General features: G+C 34.5%; 1 protein-coding gene across 1 annotated transcript; it reads left to right on the top strand.

Annotated features, from left to right (window-relative positions):
• The first annotated feature begins 1,910 nt into the window (after positions 1–1,910).
• On the top strand, positions 1,911–12,924 carry FTHL17 (ferritin heavy chain like 17). The gene is made up of 4 exons (XM_001379367.4): positions 1,911–2,145; positions 11,489–11,635; positions 11,996–12,121; positions 12,651–12,924. The coding sequence occupies exons 1-4, from the start codon at positions 2,044–2,046 to the stop codon at positions 12,804–12,806; spliced, it is 531 nt and encodes a 176-aa protein (XP_001379404.2). The 5' UTR covers positions 1,911–2,043; the 3' UTR covers positions 12,807–12,924.
• The last annotated feature ends 8,145 nt before the right edge of the window (positions 12,925–21,069 follow it).

The following is a 21,069-nucleotide window of genomic DNA, read 5'->3' as shown; positions in this document are numbered from 1 at the left end:
TCGAATCTTAGCCTAAAACATCTGATGACCCCCATAGGACCCTGAGATGATTGTCCTCCTTTGATCCTCCTTTAGATTTAAGATGGACAGAGAGATGCACCTCCAGGCTACACTGCAATATTATCAGGCTGTATCTCAGACATCTGTCTGTTCCCTAAAACTAAGGAATCTTTATGAGGGTCATTCCTTATGTCTCCAAGCAGACCCCAGTCAGATGACCACCTCCACCCCACCAAATGCCTAAGTGACTACCACTCTAGAGTCATGTCCACACTATGACACAGCATTTGTTGCAAGAATATAAAATCCCCAGAATTGATGGGTTCTGGGAGCAGCCTTCCATCTTGCTGTTCCACCTGTACCATCCTCCTGGCCATTCTCAACATTACTCTCTAAATTAATAAATTTCTCTTTTTATTTTTAAGCTAAGTTTTGGAGTCTTGCATTCTTGCAAAAGGTATCCTTCCCAAACCCCAGGGGGGAACCTCTTCACCTCCACAACATCAGAGATATGAAGCTTTTGGGTTGTTTGTTTGTTTTTTTCCAACAAAAAACCTGGAAAATCTGAAATAGCAAGAAGTATGGCCTACCTTTGACAAGAATTCTGGGCTTCAAAAAAGGGAAATTTGGGTTTTAAGTCTAATAGACATTTATTAGCTCCGTGATCTGGAAAAGTAACATAATCTCTCTGTCTGCCTCAGTTTTCTCATCTGCAAATGCAGATATGAAATAACACCTCTGTGAGAGGATCAAATTTATTCACAAATTGTTTTGTGAAATCTTAAAGTATTATAATACTTAATATTAATGGGTGGGGTTTCCTCAATAAACCTTCCTTGCTATACTTTCTGTTTAAAAAAAGTATGGGCTAATCTCTTCTAAAGCATTTAAGGAAATCAGAAACTAGTCCACTGCATAGCCAATACCCTGGTGTTGTCATTTTAATAACTTTTCTTCCATTTGGGAAGGTCTATGGGAAATTCAGATCATATTTATCATCTTTTTACAAAGAATTTTTACAATTTTACAATTTTACAAATGCTTTTTATTGGGATCCTAATGTGTTGCTGGTGGAATTGCGAATTAATCCAACCATTCTGGAAGGCAATTTGGAATTATGTGCAAAAGACTGCTTGCCCTTTTATCCAGCAACATCACTACTAAGTTTACATCATAAAGAGATAAGGAAAAATACTTGTATCATAGCCACACTCTTTGTGGTATCAAAAAAATGGAAAACAAAGGGTTGTCCCTCAGTTGAGGAATGGCTGAACAAAGGAATAATGATCTGGAAGATTTTTATATGAACTGGAAGAACCTCAATGAACTGATGCAGAGTGAAATGAAAAGAACCGGGAGAACATTGCATACAGAAACTGAAACACAGTGGAACAATCCAATGTAATGGACTTTGCAACAAGCCGGGGCACTCCTGTAGGACTTGTGGGTCAGAATGCTAACCACACTGAGAGAAAGAACTATGGAAGTAGAAATTCAAAAGCAAAACATATGACATCACTTATCACTTGTATATATGGTTATGTGATTTGGGGTTTAGGTTTTAAAAGATCGTTCTATAGCAAAAATGAATAATGTGGAAATAGGAATCAAGTGATAACATTTGTACAACCCAGTGAGATTGCTTGTTGGTTCTGGAAGGGGGGGATGGAAGAGGGGAGGGAAGGATCATGAATCATGGAAACATGGGAAAAATATTAAAAATAAACTTAAAATATATATGTATATTTACTTTTTTTCATAGATGGAAAAACAGTCTTTTCCCATCCCTTTCAGGGTAGTCATGGTAATCAGGAAAATGTATTCTAAGACAGCCTTCTCCATTCTGATTGGTTATGTGGATGGTGAAGAACAATCCTATTGGTGGAGATTGATTGTCAGTCATACTTCCATACTGGCCTGACTGAGATTAATAACAGTTGCATTAGAGAACACTTTGCTAGAGTGGTGGTAGAGCTGGAATAGGACTGAGTATTCCCCAGCAGTATTCCTGATCTGTGATAGCTAAACTATAATCGTGTTGAAATGGGGTCCCAGGTGCTCCAGAACTTCCATATGGACTGTGAAGTTGCCATCAATGACCTAGTGAACATGGAGCTATATGCCAACTATGTATACCTTTCAGGGGTAAGAACTTGGGTCTTTTGATTCCTTTAAAGTTGTGAGAGGTTTCAAGTTTAATATTTTAACCTTTCAGAAAAACAATAAATAAATGTATATAGAGATATATCCTGAATATTCACTATTGAAAGACTTGCTAAGCAGCTGAAGCTGATGTACAAATTTTATAAAAATATATGCAACTCATTTGTGTAGGTAAAGTCATATCTGATTTATCCTTTATTTCTAACCCTTTTTTCATAAACATTTAGCAAATTGTAATCATTTTGAAACTCAATTGCTAACGATAAATATCCTAGAAGTAAAAAATTTAACTCTAACATGTCTTGGAAGGAACAGAATATTTTCCTCCCATTTCTCCATGTTAGAGCATTAAGTAAAGATGCTTATTTTTAAATGTTTTGCCTTTGTAGTGAGAATGAAAATTTTATCCAGAGCCAATAAATATTTATTTAGTATCAAATACATTTCACATTGTGCTAAACAAGAATTTATTAGGTAATGGATAGAGAGAATGATGCCTCAGTTTTGCACTCCTCCATGAGGAACAAAGTTGGTTTAAGAGCAAAGGAAAAGATAATTCTTTTTTCTTCTTTGAGGACATAAATGACTCCAGACAAGCTTCAGGAACAATTCTGGAGAGAGAGAAAATATTTTGGGAAGTAGCAGACATATTCTTTGTTTCTCAGCTTGCATCCCTAAAAACTGAGGAATTTCTCATAGGGTAGGTTGAAGGCTCTCCCTTCAATGAACTGAGTAATCTCACTTTCACTGAGAAAACTCATGCACAATGTATATTTTCTAGTAGAATCTAGTTAACATAAGGTCTCTGATTTTTGTTGAAAATCTGTTAGGAAAAATTGATTTACTTCACTATTTGTGTTGGCCTTTTGTGTAAGTATTTGGTGTGTCAAACCTTCTGGTTTAGTAACCAGGAAAGCAGCTTGAATATTTTTTTAAAATCATAATTTAATAATTTTGAGGGAGATTTATGTAATTCCAGTGTGGTACCCCTTTTCTGAAGAGAAAAATGGCATGGGAAGCCTTGTGTCCCCTTTTTTGTGATTCCCTCCAGGCAAGAATCTAAGTCTCCATTGGAGAGGGGAGGTCAAAATTCCTGAGGTATCTATCAAAGATTTCCTGTGAGCTACATTTAAGTAAACATATGCAAATATCTACATAACCAACATGGGTAAGACCTGTACCTTATGCAAGAAAAGGATCAAATCCTGATGTTGTCACAGAATGCTTAAGGTTTTCAGAGCACTTAATAGCATCTTTTGGTGTTGAACCCCATTTCACAAGATTTTTAAAAATCATTGTTATTTTTAAAATTCTGATAGGTTTTATTCAATTTTAATAGAAAAAAGAATTTTTAATTATTCTGTTTTCCCTTTTTTTTTTATGTGCTCCTAAATCTGAGACAATCAATCTTCCTTTCAACTTTTTCATTATAAGGTGCTTTAAAGAAAATAATTTCTCATGATCCTCAATTCCCAGGCTCAGGCTAAGAGAGATAGTCAAAGGACCCTTTCTTGGATGGGATTTCCTACCAATACAGCATGCATTTGGGTGGGCATTATGTATAATATCCATATAGCATATGAATACACACAGACATCATTACATACCCATACATATACTTTAACATGCATATAAGCCACCTCATACCAAATCATGAGAACTAATTGTTAAATTTTCAGTATGAGAATTTATACCTCTCAAGAACTGGCAAACACTGTTAATAAGAATTTGTTTTGTTTGATTGCCTTTTCTTACAAAAGTGATGTAGAAAATATTAATAATGCAGATTTAACATAAAAATGTGTCATGAGTAGTTTTTTGGAGAGTCAGTTATTAAGTACATGCCAGTGCATCCCTGAATGTGTATAAACACATATACAGATATGCACATCTATTTCTGCGCTTATGTATGTGTTTTTTTTGTGTATAACAGTAGTATACACATACATGTATATAAATGCATATGTATATGTATGTTTACATATATTGGAATTGGCATGGCATAGAAAAAATAATAGCTAACATTTATATAGTGCCTACTATGTACCAGGAACTGGGTCAAGTACTTTACAAATATTCAGTTTGGTCCTCTCAATAACCCTGGAAGATATATTATATATATATATATATGCTTATATATGAAGAAACATCGGTGAAATTATTTTCCGAGGGTCACATATCTATTGGGTTAGATTTGAACTCATGTCTTCCTAATGGGTGACCTTAACCTTCCCCTATCAGAAGTAAATAAATCTAACCAAAAAATAAACAAGAAAGAAGTTAAGGAAGCAATTGACATTTTATAAAAATCAGATTTAATAGATATCTGGAGAAAATTGAATGAGCATAAAAAGGAATATACCTTCCTTTCAGCAGCATATTGTACACACCCCCAAACTGACAATGTACTAGAACATAAAAACTTGAAAACAAAATGCAGAAGAGCAGAAATAATGAATACAATTTTTTCATATCATAATGCAATAAAATTATAATCAATAAGGGTCCATGGAAAGACAAATCAAAAATTAATTGGAAATTAAATAATTGAATTCTTCAAAACAGATAGGTCAAAGAACAAATCATAGAAACAATCACTGATTTCATTAAAGAGAATGATAATTAATGAGGGAGTAGCATATCAAAATTTATAGGATACTGCCAAAGCAGTACTTAGGGGGAAATTTATACTAAAAAAAAAAACAAATTTTAAATCTCCAATTAAAGACTAAATTGGAAATCCTAAAAATCAAAGGAGAAATGAATAAAAGTTGAAAGCAAAAGAATTATTGAACTAATAAATAAGAATGAATAAATAGGTTCTATGGAAGAAAAATAGATAAATAAAATAGATAGAGCATTGGTTAATTTGATTAAAAAAGGAAAGCAGAGGAGGATTCTGGGGGGACAGCTGGGTAGCTCAGTGAATTGAGAGCCATGCCTAGAGACGGGAGGTCCTAGGTTCAAATCTGGCCTCAGACACTTCCCAGCTGTGTGACCCTGGGCAAGTCACTTGACCCCCATTGCCTAGCCCTTACCACTCTTCTGCCTTGGAGCCAATACACAGTATTGACTCCAAGACGGAAGGTAAAGGTTAAAAAAAAAAAGGAAAGCAGAGAATCAAATTACCAGTATCAAAAATGAAAAAAGGCGAATTCACCCCCCAATGAGGAGTAAATTAAGGCAATTATTAGGACCTATTTTGCCCAATTATGTGACAATAAATTTTACAATCTAGGTGAAATGGATTAATATTTACCAAAAAAACAAATGCCTAGGTTAACAAAAGAGGAAATAGCATACTTAAATAATCCCATTTCAGAAAAAGAAATTGAACAACCCATCAATGAAATACACACATACACACACACACACACACACACACACACACACACACACAAAATCCCCTGGGCCACATGGATTCATAAGTGAATTCTATCAAACATTTAAAGAATATCTATCCCCAAAGCATATAAACTATTTGGCAAAATGAACAAAGAAGGTGTCCTACCAAATTCTTTTTATGGCACAAATATTGTGCTGATACCTAAGCCAGGAAGACCAAAAACAAAAAAAGGAAAATGACAGACCAATTTCCTTAATGAATATTGATACAGAAATCTTAAATCAAATGCTAGCAAAGAGACTACAACAATATATCACAAGGATTATTCACTATGGCCAGGTGGATTTTATTCCAGAAATGCAAAGCTGGTTTAATATCAGGATAATCATCAACATAATTGACTATTTCATTAACCAAACTAACAGAAATCAAATGATTATATCAATAGGAGCAGAAAAAGCCTTAGAGAGAATACAATACCGATTCCTATTGAAAATACTGAAAGGCATAGGAATTGAAGGTCCTTCCCTTAAAATAATAAATATTATCTACCTAAAACCAGCAGGAAGTATCATCTGCAATGAGGATAGCCTCCCCAAAGAAGATGATCATTATCAGTCCTTTAATATTGTACTAAAAACGTTAATTTCAGACATAAATTTGAAGGAGTTATATCAGGCACAGGGGAAACTATCACTCTTTAAGGATATGATGGTACACTTAAAGAATCCTAGAGAATTAACTAAAACACTAATTGAAATAATTAAAAACTTTATCAAAGCTGTAGGACACAAAATAAACCCACATAAATCATCAACATTTCTATATATTTCCAACAAAGTCCAGCAGCAAGAGTTAGAAAAAGAAATTCCATTTTAAATCACTCTAGATAACATAAAATGCTTGAAAATCTTTTTGCCAAGTTGAACACAAAAATTATATGAACACAATTACAAGATACTTGTCACAGAAATAAAGTTAGATATAAATAACTAGAAAAAGTAATTGCTCATGGATAAGCTGAGGTAATATAATAAAAATGACAATCATCCCACTTAAATTAATTTACTTATTTAGTGTCATACTACCAAATCAAACTACAAAAAATCTATTTTTAGAACTAGAAACAATGATGACAAAATTAATCTGGAAGGAAAAAAGGTCAAGAATATACAGGGAACTAATAAAAAAAATGTGAAGGGTGGTGGTGTAGTGGTACCAGATCTTAAACTGTACTATAAAGCAATGATCATCAAAACAATTTGGTACATACTGAAAAACAGAAGGGTGGATCAATAGAATAGAGTAGGAATAAATGACCTCAGCAAACTAGTGTTTGATAAACACACAGATCCTATCTTTTTGGAGAACTCACTATTTGATTTAAAAAAACTGCTGGGAAAATTGGAAAACAATATGGTAAAAATTAGGTATAGATCAATATCTCACACTCTATACCAAGATAAGGTCAAAATGGGTATATGATTTAGACATAATGATATTATCAGTAAATTAGGGGAATATAGGATAGTTTACCTCTCAGATCTATGGAGAAGGGAAGAATTTATGACCAAGGAAGAGAGAGAACATCACAAGATATAAAATGAATAATTTTGATTACATTAAATTTAAAAGGGTTTGTACAAACAAAACCAATGCAACCAAGATTAGAAAGTAGACAACAAACTGGGGGACATTTTTTCATGATAAATTTCTCTGATAAAGGTCTCATTTCTCAAATACATAAAAATTAAATCAAGTTTATTAGCATATGTCATTCCCCAACTGACAAATGGTCAAAGGATATGTGTAAACAGTTTTCAGATGAAGAAATCAAAGCTATCAATATGATCAACATGAAAAAATGTTCTAAGTCCCTCTTGTTTAGAGAAATACAAATTAACAACAAATAAAACAACTCAGAGGTACCATCTCACACCTATCAGATTGGTCAATATGACAGTAAAGGAAAATTATAAATATTGGAGAGGATGTGGCAAAATTAGGACATCAATGCATTGCTGGTGGAGTTGTGAACTGCTCCAACTATTCTGGAGGGCAATTTGGAACTATGCCCAAAGGGTCATTAAATGCATATCCCAACTGCATATCCAGTCTATATCCCAAAGAAATCCAAAAATGGGAGGGGGGACCTACTTTTACAAAAATATTTATAACTGCTCTTTTTTGGTGGCAAAGAATTGGAAATTAAAGGGATGTCTCTCAATTGGGGAATGGCTGAATAAATTGTGGCATACGATGATGATGGGATACTATTGTGCTCTAAGAAATGATGAACAGGATGATTTCAGAAAGAGCTAGAAAGACCTACACAAACTAATGCAGAGTGAAATAGGCAGAACCAGAAAAACATTGTCCACAGTACAATAATATTGTAGCTATTATCAGCAATACAAAGATCTAGGACAATTCTGAGGGATTTACAACAAAAAATGCTAATCACCTCCACAGAAAAAACTATTGCAGTCAGACTACAAATGAAAAATGTGATTTTTTCAATTGTTTATTTGGGATTACATCTTGGAGTTTTGGTTGTATAGGATTATTCACTTACAAAAATGAACAACATGAAAATGTTATACAAGATAATATATGTATAACCCAGATTGAATAGCCTGTCAACACTGAGAAGGGTAAGGGATGGGAGGGAGGGTAATAAGTGCAACCATATAACTTGGAAAATTTTGAGAGGAAATTTTTTATTACATATAATTGGCAAAAAATTAAAATTAAAAAAATTAACTTATATCTTCCTGACTTAGGGCCACCTGTTATGTTAACAACCTGTCCCCAAAACTCACAGAGAGGGGAAAAGACTATCCATTTATTTAGCAACTCCTGTGTGCCAAACACAGTACTAATTTTTTTTTAATTCTTTGTGGAGAGAAATCTGTCTTGAAGCTCCTGGTTCTATGACTGGGTATATCCTACAACCTTTCAAAGTTCTAGGCAACTCTGAGTTATAAGTTGCAGAAAATGTGCTGAACTTCATGAGCAGTAGGAGTTTCATCACCTGGGATATCTGTAATCCTGATTAAATTACAAATTCAGCTTATATCCACATCTCCATACAAATATACGTATTTCTCCATTTATGGATGCTTGTGTACTGTATGTTCATGTCCACTTGTTCTTAGATGTGATCTCTAACCCTTTGTTTCTTGACAAGTAAAAAGTTAATTTTTTCACAGCCAACTCTTGCACAGACATTGATAAATAGCCCATGGCGATTATCAGAGGATGACATGGGTATCTTATAGTATATACTCTTAAATTTATTTTTATTTGTATATATATATATATATATATATACATAAAAATTATTTTTATTTGAAATAATGGTGACTTAAGAATGAGAAGGAAACTCAGCTGGAGTCTTGACATAGGCTGACACATGTAAAACCCAGTGGAGGATGGAGGGAAGGCAGGGAAAGAGCATAAATCTTATAACCATGGAAAAATATTCTAAATTAATTAATTAAATATTTTATGCTTTCTGCTTTTTAAAAAGTCTTTTAATTTATTCTGTCATCAAGTTATTGATTTCCATTTGCTTTATACTAGTTTTCAGGGAGTCTATTCTTTGAGTTAGTTTACTACATTCTATTTCAAACTATATGCTCTCCTAGTTTTTTTCCTCAAAAACTTTTATTTAATTTTTTATTTCTTGATTTGTTTCTTTTTGGTATTCACTTCGTCCTTGTGGAAAATTCATCTTTTCCTTTGAATCTCTGCTTGCTTTTGTTCCTATGTTACTATTTCTTTTGGGTGATCTCTAATTTGAAATATTTTTATACTACTTCATTCCTCTTCCTCCAGACTTTGAATCAACCCAAAGGATTAGACTCTTTCTGGATTTTTCAGGCTCAGAGTATTAGATCCTTGGGGTCTTCTCCAGTGTTGCAGATTAGAGATCTCAGAGTTCCTAAATGGGAGCTGTCAAAAGTCCCTCTCTCTATTTTTTAAAGAGAAATAGCTATTTTATTCAGAGAACAACAATACAGTATGCATGTCTTCATTTAACCCCCACTAAAGAAAGGGTACTTCAGATATGAAAAGCTATTTTTGGAGAGTGATCAAAGTTCTTTATCAACAATTGGGTATTAAAACCAGAGTCCATCCCCTCTTCCTCATATAAGTCTTTCTAAGCCTGGACTCTGCTAGTTCCTGCCTGCTCTATGCTGTGACTTTACAGGGCTTCCAAAGTCCCCACCCACCCTGGCACTCTGATACTATGGGTCTTTCCCAGAAGAGTCCTCTGCTCTAGCTGCCTCTGGTTCCAGAGCTTTCTAAACAACATATGCCTGAGACCCATCTTTGTCCTACTTATTGGCTTCCCTGTACTAGTGTTTCAGCCTTATTGATGGGTTTTTTTTCCACTTTATGTGCATTTGCAGATTATTCTCCCTTTCTGAGAGGTTTCCCCTAACATAGTAAAGCTGTTAATAGCAAAACTAATAATAATGACCTCATCTATAGCAACTCTCTCTCTCTATTAAAAAAAAAACAACAACAACCCATAAATCTATTTTCTCTCCCTCTAACTCAAAACCTGCTTCCCACTGGAGGGGGAAAAAAAAGAAAATTTCTTATAACAAATATGCATAATAAAGCAGACCAAATTTCTCCATGACATAAATATGTGTGTCTAGGTGTTTCCTTCCACATCCTAAATTCATTACCTCTAATGTAACTGATGGTATGTTTCATCAGTAGTCTTCTAGAATCATGAATTATCATTGCAGTGATTAGAGTTCTTATAGCTTTCAAAGTTGTTGGTCTTAAGAGTGTTATTGTCATATAAATTGTTCTTGTTCTGCTTGGTTTATTCTTTTCTGGTTTATGAAAGTCTTTAAAAGCTGCTTTTTTTCTATAACATTGCTATAGTATAAATTGTTGCTCTATTTTTGCTCATTTTATTTTGCAATGATTCATAGAAGTCTTTTTTCTCTTTATGAAGTCATCTTTTTCACCATTTCTTATACCACAATAGGACTCCGTCATATTGAAGACCTGTTGTTGCCTGTTGTAGCAGCAGAAGAGAAAATAAGTGCTTGCTTATTTATCTTAGTTTGCAAATAGTTGCTAACTTCCTCAGTCTGGAAGTTATTCTTGATGGAGAAAATAGAAACTAAAGGGGTTTAACAATTTCATTTTCTCTTTTGTCATTACTCCTTCCCCTAAAGTAATAATTAGCTATATCCAAGTCCTCTTCTTTCTCTTTTTTAAAATTTATTTTTATTCTTATTTTTTCCACTTCTTTCTCTTGAAGCCAACATAGCAAAAGGAGGCTTTTCCAAGTGTAGTGTAGCTGACTTTAGCATTCATTGAAAACCTCAGATTATTTGCAATTTTAGTCTTTCTGATATTATTTTTAAAAGATTGTGCTATTTTTTTGAATTTTAGTAGTTCATGCTAGTTACAACTAACATAATGAAATAAACAGAAATTAAAAGACCTTCCTTCCACTTCCCCCAAAGGAAAAAATGTTAATTAAATTTATTCCATCACAGAAGGGCAACCTTGGAGTTAACTAAGGAAGAGTCTTCTCTTTCATTTTTCTCTCCTCATCTAAAGAAAATGGCAGTAGGTCCCAGGAGAGGGAAACTTTGGATCTCTGTGGTACAGGAAAAGTCACTACTGGAAACCCTAACCAGAGGAAGGGGAGAGAATTTAGCCTAAAGAAAGATCTCTGGGGCAAAGAAAAGGTCCTCAACTAAAATTAATCCACAAAGTAGGGAAGAGAGAATTTAGAATGTTCTACAGGAAGCTTTATTCAACCTTTGAATTCTAGAGCTATCCCTCTGTTAATTATTTATTTATCCAGTACATAACTTGTTGGTACATATTTATTTTCTTGTCTACCCCATTAGGCTGTGAGTTCCTTGAGGGTCTTTGGTCCAGTGCCAAGAACAGTGAACAACCCTATTTATCTTTCCTTTTGTCTCTGTATGCTAGGCCTACTTCTTTGACAGGGATGATGTGGCCTTAAACCACTTCAAAATATTCTCAAAGAATCAATCTGATGAGAAGCTGGAACAAGCTCAAAAGTTCCTGAAATACCTAAATAAGAGAGGAGGCCATATTATCCTACAGGACATCAAGGTGAGAGCCAACCCTTATGGGATATTAGAGAGTCAGAAACAGAACGACTTCTTTGAGGACCATACAGACTCTTGAAAATAAACCGAATCTTTGGGCTAGTTAATTTTTAATCCTGAAAAACTCTACTAATGTTACCCAATTTTAGCATAGTACTCTACCTTACCCAGCTTCTATTCTTTCCCATCCTAAAAAGAAAAACAATATGGCTGCACACGACAAATGATTATATACCCCAAACTATTTTTATTGGAATAATAGTGCTTATAGATTTAGACATAGAAGTCAGTCCTCTAGACCACCCCCAAACTAGTTAACAACAGAGTAGTTCGTGATTCTCAGATGTTCTCTGAATTTGAATAGAAACCAGAACGGGATGAATGGAGAAATAGCTTAGAAGTCCTAGAAATAGTCATGAAGATGGAAAAAAAAATAAACCAGGCCCTACTAAATCTGCACAATCTGGCAATGGAAAAAAGTGACCCACATGTGAGTATAGATTTCTCTGCTTTGCATTTTCACATTCAACCTACAATGCATCTGTATGAAGCAAATAGCCTTTACCTTTTAAATGTTTCTTCAAAAAAAAAATCACTGTAAAAGACAAATTAGTCGGTTTATTACTCATGGATATGTAAATGTATACTCCTTGAGCCTTTATTCCAGAAGAACCTTGCATTCCTTGACTAAATGAAGCTGACTAGCACAGTTACTGGGTACCAAGGAGATTCCCAGTACATAGACAGACGATCAGTATTCAAACATGGAATCAGTTTTGTCAGCTTGGGCCAAGCAAGAGGCACAATTTCTAAAGCAACATATTTGCCTTCATTTACCATCAGGGAATTTGATGAGAAAATCAAAGTATATTGGGATTAAATCTACTTGGGAAGTTCTCTCCTAAAGCCATTATTTCATTGCTTTCCTGTTTTTCTGGGTCCTAATAAAAATGCTCCCTGGTGCTGTACTGCACAGCCGATCACATCTTTCATGTGATTTATTGCTTTTCTTTCTTCAGCTTTGTGACTTCCTGGAGCGGGAATATCTAGATGAGCAGGTGACAATTATCAAGTGTCTAGGAGAATATATCACCAATCTAAGGAGGCTGGGAGCTCCGGAGAGTGGAATTGGAGAATACCTGTTTGACAAGCTCACCCTTGGGGACAGCCACTGAAATCTCTACAGTCTAGGAAAAATCTGTTCTTGCTAAAATAGCACTAAGATAAAAGTCCTGAAGCAAAAAAGACTATTTTTTTTTGTGCTTACAAATAAAGCTTGGTATTAAAAAAAACTATTGTGGCTATAGTTCCATTCAGTTTATTATACTTAAAAAGATGCCCTTCACAGAAAAAAAAATACTTCCAATAAACTAATCTCCAATTATGTTAAATCAGAACGTCTACTGAAATGGAATAATTACTTGGGTTTCCATTATTTGTAATCAGCAAGGGTTTGGAATTAAGGAGAAGAAATGGAAAGCAGGATAAGATGCTGGGCATGCATCCAAATTCTCTTGGATCTTCTTAAATCATTAAAGGCAATCCAAGTTAAGGGTGTGCTTACCTAATATAAGGGAATAGACTAAATGATTTTTAACTCCCAAAACACAAAAAACAACACAACAATTTTTGAGCCTTCCCCCTAGGATGCAGTACTTCACATGTCAAAGATGTGTGTGAAAATTTTAAAAGTGATGGGAAAATAATTGCATATTAGTGTACTTTGAGGAAGCAATACAATGTAACTTTTACAGTTTAAAATAATGTAACCTTTAAATAAAATTTGCCTTTATTTTCCTTTCCTCCTCATCTCCTTCACCCAGAGGATGCCAATACAGGTTTTGGTCAGAAGGAAACTGAAAATTTCCCTTTTAAATTATAAACACATTAATGGCAAATATTTTAAGACTGCCAAAATGTTTCCTGTTGTCTATAAGAATGTTTTGTCTTCTTTTTTATTCCTAAGAAAAATATTCTGAAGACTAAAATTATGTTTTATATATATATATATATATATATCCTTTAACATGATTTTCATCTGCTGCTTATAGAACTATGCTACTCAGTCTCTTAATTCACAATTCAGAAGACACTATTTCCATGAAATCTTCCAAACCACACCCACACCCACACCACCCACCCAAAATAAAACACATGATAATGTAATGAAAGTGATCAGAGGAGCATCTCTGATCTGCTAAACTAGTGAAGCCTTTGAAGCATGTTCAGGGATAGATCCTTATTGAAGAATATCCACAATCAGATGCTCCAACTAGTCACCTTCTGTTTCCACAATTAAAGGTTGCCCAAAGAGTACTGCCCACTGAAGCAGGAAGAATGTGGTTCACACAGTAGACTTTAAGAAAAATTATTCTATCCATTCTTTCTTTATGTTAACTGATTCAATTAGCCTTTTCTTTGAACTTGTGACAAAGTTCAGAGTAACATGAACTCAAGCTTAGAAAGAACATATGGCAATAGGATAACTCCCAGACACAATAAAAGTCTCGTGTGGGAAATAAGTGGAAGATGGAAGGCTTTGATCTGCACTCAGAATCTAACAGTCCCCTTTTTGACTGTGGATAACATTTTCATCATGAGTTGTGGTTATCTTAGAGATTTGTTTCTCTGATAATTGTTTAGTCCTTCACAATTTATTATCATATAATATTCCTATAACTATATACATTATTCTCCTGTTCTACTCACTTCACTTTTCATCAGTTCATATAAGCCTTCCAGATTTTTCTGAATTCATCCGATTCATTGTTTCTTATGACACAAGAGTATTTCATTAGACAACCCCTCAGTTTCCAATTCTTTGCCACTACAAAAAGAGCTGCTAAAAATAGTTTGGTACAGGTAGGTCTTTTTTCTTCATTTCTGATCTTTTTGGGATACAGACCCAGTAGTGGTATTGCTAGGTCCAAGGATATGTGTAGGTTTGTGACCTTTAAGACAAGGTCCATATTGCTTTCCAGTGTGGTTGTATCAGTTCACAGTACCACCAATAGTATATTAGTGTTCCAAATTTCCCACATCCTCTCCAACATTTATCATTTTCCTTTGTTGTTAGCCAATCTGATAGGTGTGAAGTAGTACCTCTGAGTTGTTTTAATTTGCATTTCTCTAATCAATAGTAACTTGAAGCATTTTTTCATATGATTATATAGTTTTAATTTTTCCTCTAATAACTGCTTGTTCATATGCTCTGACCATTTTTCAATTGAGAAATTCTTTGTATTCTTATAAATTTGACTCACTTCTCTATGTATATTTGAGAAATGAACCTTTTGTTAGAGACACTTGCTATAATTTTTTCACCAAATTTGTTGCTTCCCTACTGATCTTGCTTACATTGGTTTTATTTGCATAAAACCTTTTTAAATTTAATTTAACAAAAATTACCTATTTCATTTTTTGTATTGTTCTCTTTGTCTTGCTTAGTCAAAATTCTTCCCTTATCCATAAGTCTAACAGGTAAACTATCCATAAGTCTAACAGGTAACAGGTAACATGGTCCTCTAATTTATTTATGGCATTACCCTTAATTTCTAGATAAGTATCCATTTTGACTTTATTCTGGTGTATGGTCTCAGCTATATTTGCATATTAGTTTTCCTAGAAGTTTTTGTCAAATACTGAGTTCTTTCCCCAAATGCTTAGATCTTTGGATTTATTAAACACTAAGTTGCTATGAATGAATATTAACTGCCATGTGTTGATTTCCTAATCTATTCCATTGATCTACCAATCTGTTTCTTAGCCAGGACCAGATTGTTTAGATGATTACTATTTTATATATATATATATATATATATATATATATATATATATATATATATATATATATATATATATATATATATATATAATAAAATCTGGTATGACCAGGCCTCCTTCCTTTGTATTCTTATAAATTTGAAATATTACTTTCATTAATTCCCTTGATATTCCTGACCTTTTGTTTTAATAGATTAATTTTGTTCTTATTTTTTTCTAGTTCTATGAAATAACTTTGGGGTTGTTTTGACTGGTATGGCACTGAAGAAGTAAATTAATTTAGGCAGGGTTGTCATTTTTATCATATTGGCTCAGCCTGTCCATGAACAACTAATGTTTTTCCAGTTGTTTAGGTCTTTATTTGTGAGAAGAGTGTTTTGTAATTGTGTTAATATAGTTGCTGGGATTGTGTTGGCAAGAGGTATAACCCCCCAAGTATTTTAGATTGTGTATAAGTATCATATTTTGGATGGAATTTCCTTTTCTATCTCTTGTGGTTGGAATTTCTTGGTGCTAAATAGAAATGCTGATGATTTGTGTGGGTTTATTTGGTATCTTGCAACTTTGCTAAATTTGCTAATTATTTCTATTAGTTTTTTGGTGATTCTCTAGTATTTTCTAGGTAAACTAAATATCATCTTCAAAGAGTGTATTTGTCCTTATTATAGATCCTTGCTGATGGTTTTAGATAGATGTCAATTGTCACTTTAAGAAAGGTTCCATTTATTACAATGTTATTAAATATTTTTATAGGGAATGAATATTGTACTTTATCAACTGCTTTTTTCTGTACTTATTAAAATAATCATGTGGTTTCTGTTGGTTTTGTTATTGATATTGTCAGTTACGCTGATGGTTTTCCTAATATTGAACCATCTCTGCACTCCTGGTATAAAATTCTCCTGATTGTGGTATATGATTGTTGTGATATGCCAATATAGAAACTGTTATAAACTCATCTAGAGTGGGACACTAATGAGGAGTCCAAAATCCTTTGGATCCTTTGAAGCTTTTCCTTCAGTCAAAAGAAGAAAGAAGGGTTGGAGTATGAAATTTCATTTCTTTCCAAGTGCTTCCTTCCCAAGAATCTTAATGAAACACTACCATACTTGACCCAATTTTTAAATAACCCCTATTCTAAATAAGCTTTATATTTTATAGATGCCCACAAGGGAGTGGTCAAGTTTCAGTCTTAGCCAACAAAATCCTGTTACTCAGGTTATAAGAACTTTCTGTACTTAATCTAAATCTCAATCAATCTCTCAATCATAGAAGTAGTTTTAACCAATTATAATTTATTTATTTTAATATTTAGTCTATTTTTTTACATTTTATTTTATTTTTTAGTCAATTTAGAACATTCCTTGGTTACAAGAATCATATTCTTTCCCTCACATCCCCAACCCCTTCCTGTAGCCAATGCACAATTCCACTGGGTGTTACATGTATCCTTGATCAGAACCTATTTCCATGTTGTTGATGCTTGCACTAGGATGTTCATTTAGAGTCTATATCCCCCTCAACTCATGTAATCAAGCAGTTGTTCTTCTGTGTTTCTAGTCCCACAATTTTCCCTGAATGTGGATAGTGTTCTTTCTTGTAGATCCCTCCAGGTTGTTCAAGATCACTACATTGCCACTAATGGATAAGTCCATTACATTCTATTATACCACAGTGTATCAGTCTCTGTGTACAATGTTCTCCTGATTCTGCTCCTTTCGCTCTGCATCAATTCCTGGAGTTCATTCCAGTTCATATGGAGTTCCTCCAGTCTATTATTCCTTTGAGCACAATAGTATTCCATCACCAACATATACCACAATTTTTTCAGCCATTCCATAATTGAAGGGCATCCCCTCATTTTTTTAATGTTTTTGCCACCACAAAGAGCACAACTATGAATATTCTTGTACAGATTTTTTTTTCCTTGTTATCTCTTTGGGGTACAAACCCAGTAGTGCTGGGCTGGATCAAAGGGCAGACAGTCATTTAGCACCCTTTGACATAGTTTCAAATTGCCCTCCAGAATGGTTGGATCAATTCATAAATCCACCAGCAATGCATTAATGTCTGAACTTTGCCACATCCCCTCCAGCATTCATTACTTTCCTTTGCTGTCATGTTACCCAGTCTGCTTGGTGTGAGGTGATACCATAGAGTTGTGTGGATTTGCATCTTTCTGATTTTAAGAGATTTAGAACACTTTTTCATGTGCTTATTAATAGTTTTTATTTCTTTAACTGAAAATTGCCTATTCATGTCCCTTGCCCATTATCAATTGGAGAATGGCTTGATTTTCTGTACAATTGATTTATCGCTTAATAAATTTGAGTAATTAGACCTTTGTCAGAAGTTTTTGTTATGAAGACTGTTTCCCAATGTGTTGCTTTCCTTCTAATTTTGGTTGCATTGATTTTGTTTGTACAAAACTTTTTTAATTTGATGTAGTCAAAATTATTTATTTTATATTTTATGATTTTTTCAAACTCTCGCTTGGTTTTAAAATCTTTCCTTTCCCAAAGATCTGACATGTGTACTATTCTGTGTTCACCTAATTTACTTATAGTTTCCTTCTGTATATTCAAGTCATTCACCCATTCTGAGTTTATCTTGGTGTAGGATATGAGATGTTGATCCAAACCTTATCTCTCCCATAAAGTCTTCCAATTTTCCCAGCAGTTTTTATCAAATAGTGGATTTTTGTCCCAAAAGCTGGGATCTTTGGGCTTATCGTAGACTGTCTTGCTGAGGTCACTTACCTCAATTCTCTTCCACTGATCCTCCTTTCTGTCTCTTAGCCTGTACCATATTGTTTTGATGACCACTGCTTAATAGTATAGTTTGAGATCTGGGACTGCAGGGCCACCTTCCTTTGCATTTTTTTCATGATTTCCCTGGATATCCTTGATCTTTTGTTCTTCCAAATGAACTTTGTTTTTTTTTTTCTAATTCATTAAAAAGTTTGTTTGTTTGTTTGTTTTTTTTGGTATTTCAATGGGTATGGCACTAAATAATTAATTTGGGTAGTATTGTCATTTTTATTATGTTAGCTCATCCTACCCATGAGCAATCAATGTTTTTCCAATTGTTTAGACCTAGTTTTAATTACATGGAGAGTGTTTTGTAGTTGTGTTCATATAGTTCCTGTGTTTGTCTCAGCAGATAGATTCCTAATTATTTTATATTGTCTAGGATGATTTTAAATGAAATTTCTTTCTAATTTCTGCTGCTGAGATGTGTTGGAGATATATAGAAATGCTGATGACTTATGTGCATTTATTTTTTATCCTGCAACTTTGCTTAAGTTGTTGATTATTTCCACTAGCTTTTTAGTTGATTCTCTTGGATTCTTTAAGTAGACCATCATATCATCTGCAAAGAGCGATAGCTTGGTTGTGAATCTTAAAAACTACTCAGACTGTATCTTAGAAGATTTGGTTCAGCAATTCCCTTATTGTAACAATGGAGATACTTGATCAGGAATGTCTTGGGAACTTTACATTTACTCCACCCATACTTAGACATACTTTAAGTAAGATAAAAGTTGTAAACTCCTGTTTGAACAATGAAGGTACTTAACTCATACCTTATAGTGAAGCTAGAACCTTAAGATAGGTCTATTTTTAGATCTAATACAAAAAAGGTGTTAAGTACCTGTAAAGGTTAAATTAATCACAAAAAGATCAAGTAACTTACAAAAGGCAAGCTTAACAAAGAGGTTTGAAGTACTCAGAAGATATAATCTAACTAGAGAAGGTGAGAACCAAAGAAGGTGATAACTAAGAATAGGCAGTTCTGGGGGGGGGGGGTGGGGGGGGAAGCATCTACTGTGATTGGTAGATGTGAAAATTTAGGGGAGGTGACATAAGAGAAAATTTCTTTAAAAAGAAAGGGGTAAAAAGTCAGTGGAGCAAGGGAGTTCTGAGTGGAATTGGATTCTGAACTCAGTTCAGGAGATTCAGTGGAGGACTGGAGCTTGCTTGGAGATGATTTTGTGGTGAGTGATAAGACTGATTCCCTCTCCCTTAGGCTCAGGGAGGCCACTTTGGCCTAGGCCTTTAACTACTGCTTGGCTCAGCCTGAGCCAGAGCAGTTTAAATTAATTCTCTCTCTCTCTCTCTCTCTCTCTCTCTCTCTCTCTCTCTCTCTCTCTCTCTCACTCCTTCCCTTAATTCCTTTTCTCTTTGTTAATTAAAATCTCCATAAATTCCAGCTGACTTGGGTATTTTTCACTTGGGTATTTTCCAGCTGAGTTTAACTTGCAGAGCTGGATGTGCCCTGAGGCCAAAACCTCGGGAAGGGGGGAGGGCAATGTGGAGTATCTAGGCTGTAACTAGGCTGCCTGCTCTGTGCTTCTTCTCCAACTGTTTCCCCACTGCCTGTGTTCTACGCACTGAGTTTGGCACAGCTTTGCCGGCAAGGTTCTCCCTCAGGACTAGAACCTTTGCCTGCCCAGAGATTCCAGCCACCACTGGCTGCTCAGTGCTGTAGGTGGGGGAGGGGTCCTGGGACCTTCCTTCTTCCTTCCCCTTAAACCCGAGTGTTCTCAAATTCAGACTTTGGAGGGGGGGAGGCATACCTTTTAAGTTGAGTCCAGTAGGAGGATTCCTTGGCTCTGTCCTGTTGTTAGGTTTGATTTTCAGTCCCCTAGGAGCATTTAGTTTTCAATTGGTAAGGAAGGATTTTCAGAGGTCTGAACTTTCGCTACCTCTAAGGTGCCATCTTGACTCATTCTCCCCAATCATAATTTATTAACTGATTGAAGCTAAGCCTCTGATTGAATTTAAGATTTGTTCTAACTTCATTAAGATATCTGGCAATTGACACATATTTAAATGTGTAACCAGAAAACCAATAATTAATAACTAGAATAATACTTGGAGTGTGATTTTAGAATTTTTAAAAATTTAACTAATTTATATTAAGAATTTAGTCCCAGGCAAAAGTCTGTATATAAAACCAGATTAAGAATGTAGTCTCAAGATAATACTGGAGTTATAATTTCAAGTATGTGTGTTGTTATAGGAATTTTATGTATGTTTTCATAGTAATCAATAGTGAGTTACTATGTTAGTCATAAGCATGTCAATACATTCAACAATGTACTTTGGATAAATTGGCTCACACAGGAAGCAGAGGGTCACCTAGAAGCCACAGAACTCCCAGAAGTAGAAGCTCTGAATGTAGCTCTGGAAGCCCAGAGAGCTCCTTGGAGCTCCAGAGTTTCTGGGACCTCTTGGAGAATGCAGGCAAAGGAGTTGGTACCAACAGGAAACTGTAAAACCATGTGTGATTTGCAAACCGGGTTGAACTGGGAGAAAGCCTGCAGACCTTTGGCTATGTGATTTCTCTTTCACAATAAAGCCAAGTCTTTACCCAGAAGGATCTTATAGCATCTTATTATTACAAAAGTGAATTTCAGAGTCTTTTTGTGTTTTGAGCATTCTTTGTGTGGTAAAAGAAATAAAAATCTGTTCAATGCCATTGTGCTATTTTGTACACTGAATATTTTTTCTAGAAGGGACCCCTCAGTTGAGGGATGCCATAGACTTTAATCATGCCTAAGTTTGTCCCTTAAAAGATTTTCCCCAGCAGAAGCTGGGATGGTGGCATAATGAGCCAGGAAGTTTGAGAGAAGTCTCTAAAGTTGTCCTT

This window comes from Monodelphis domestica, chromosome 4 (genome assembly GCF_027887165.1).
Source record: "Monodelphis domestica isolate mMonDom1 chromosome 4, mMonDom1.pri, whole genome shotgun sequence".
In the NCBI taxonomy this organism is placed as follows: Eukaryota; Metazoa; Chordata; class Mammalia; order Didelphimorphia; family Didelphidae; genus Monodelphis; species Monodelphis domestica.
Note: the sequence above shows the minus strand (reverse complement) of the source record. Positions and strands in the feature narration are given on the sequence as shown.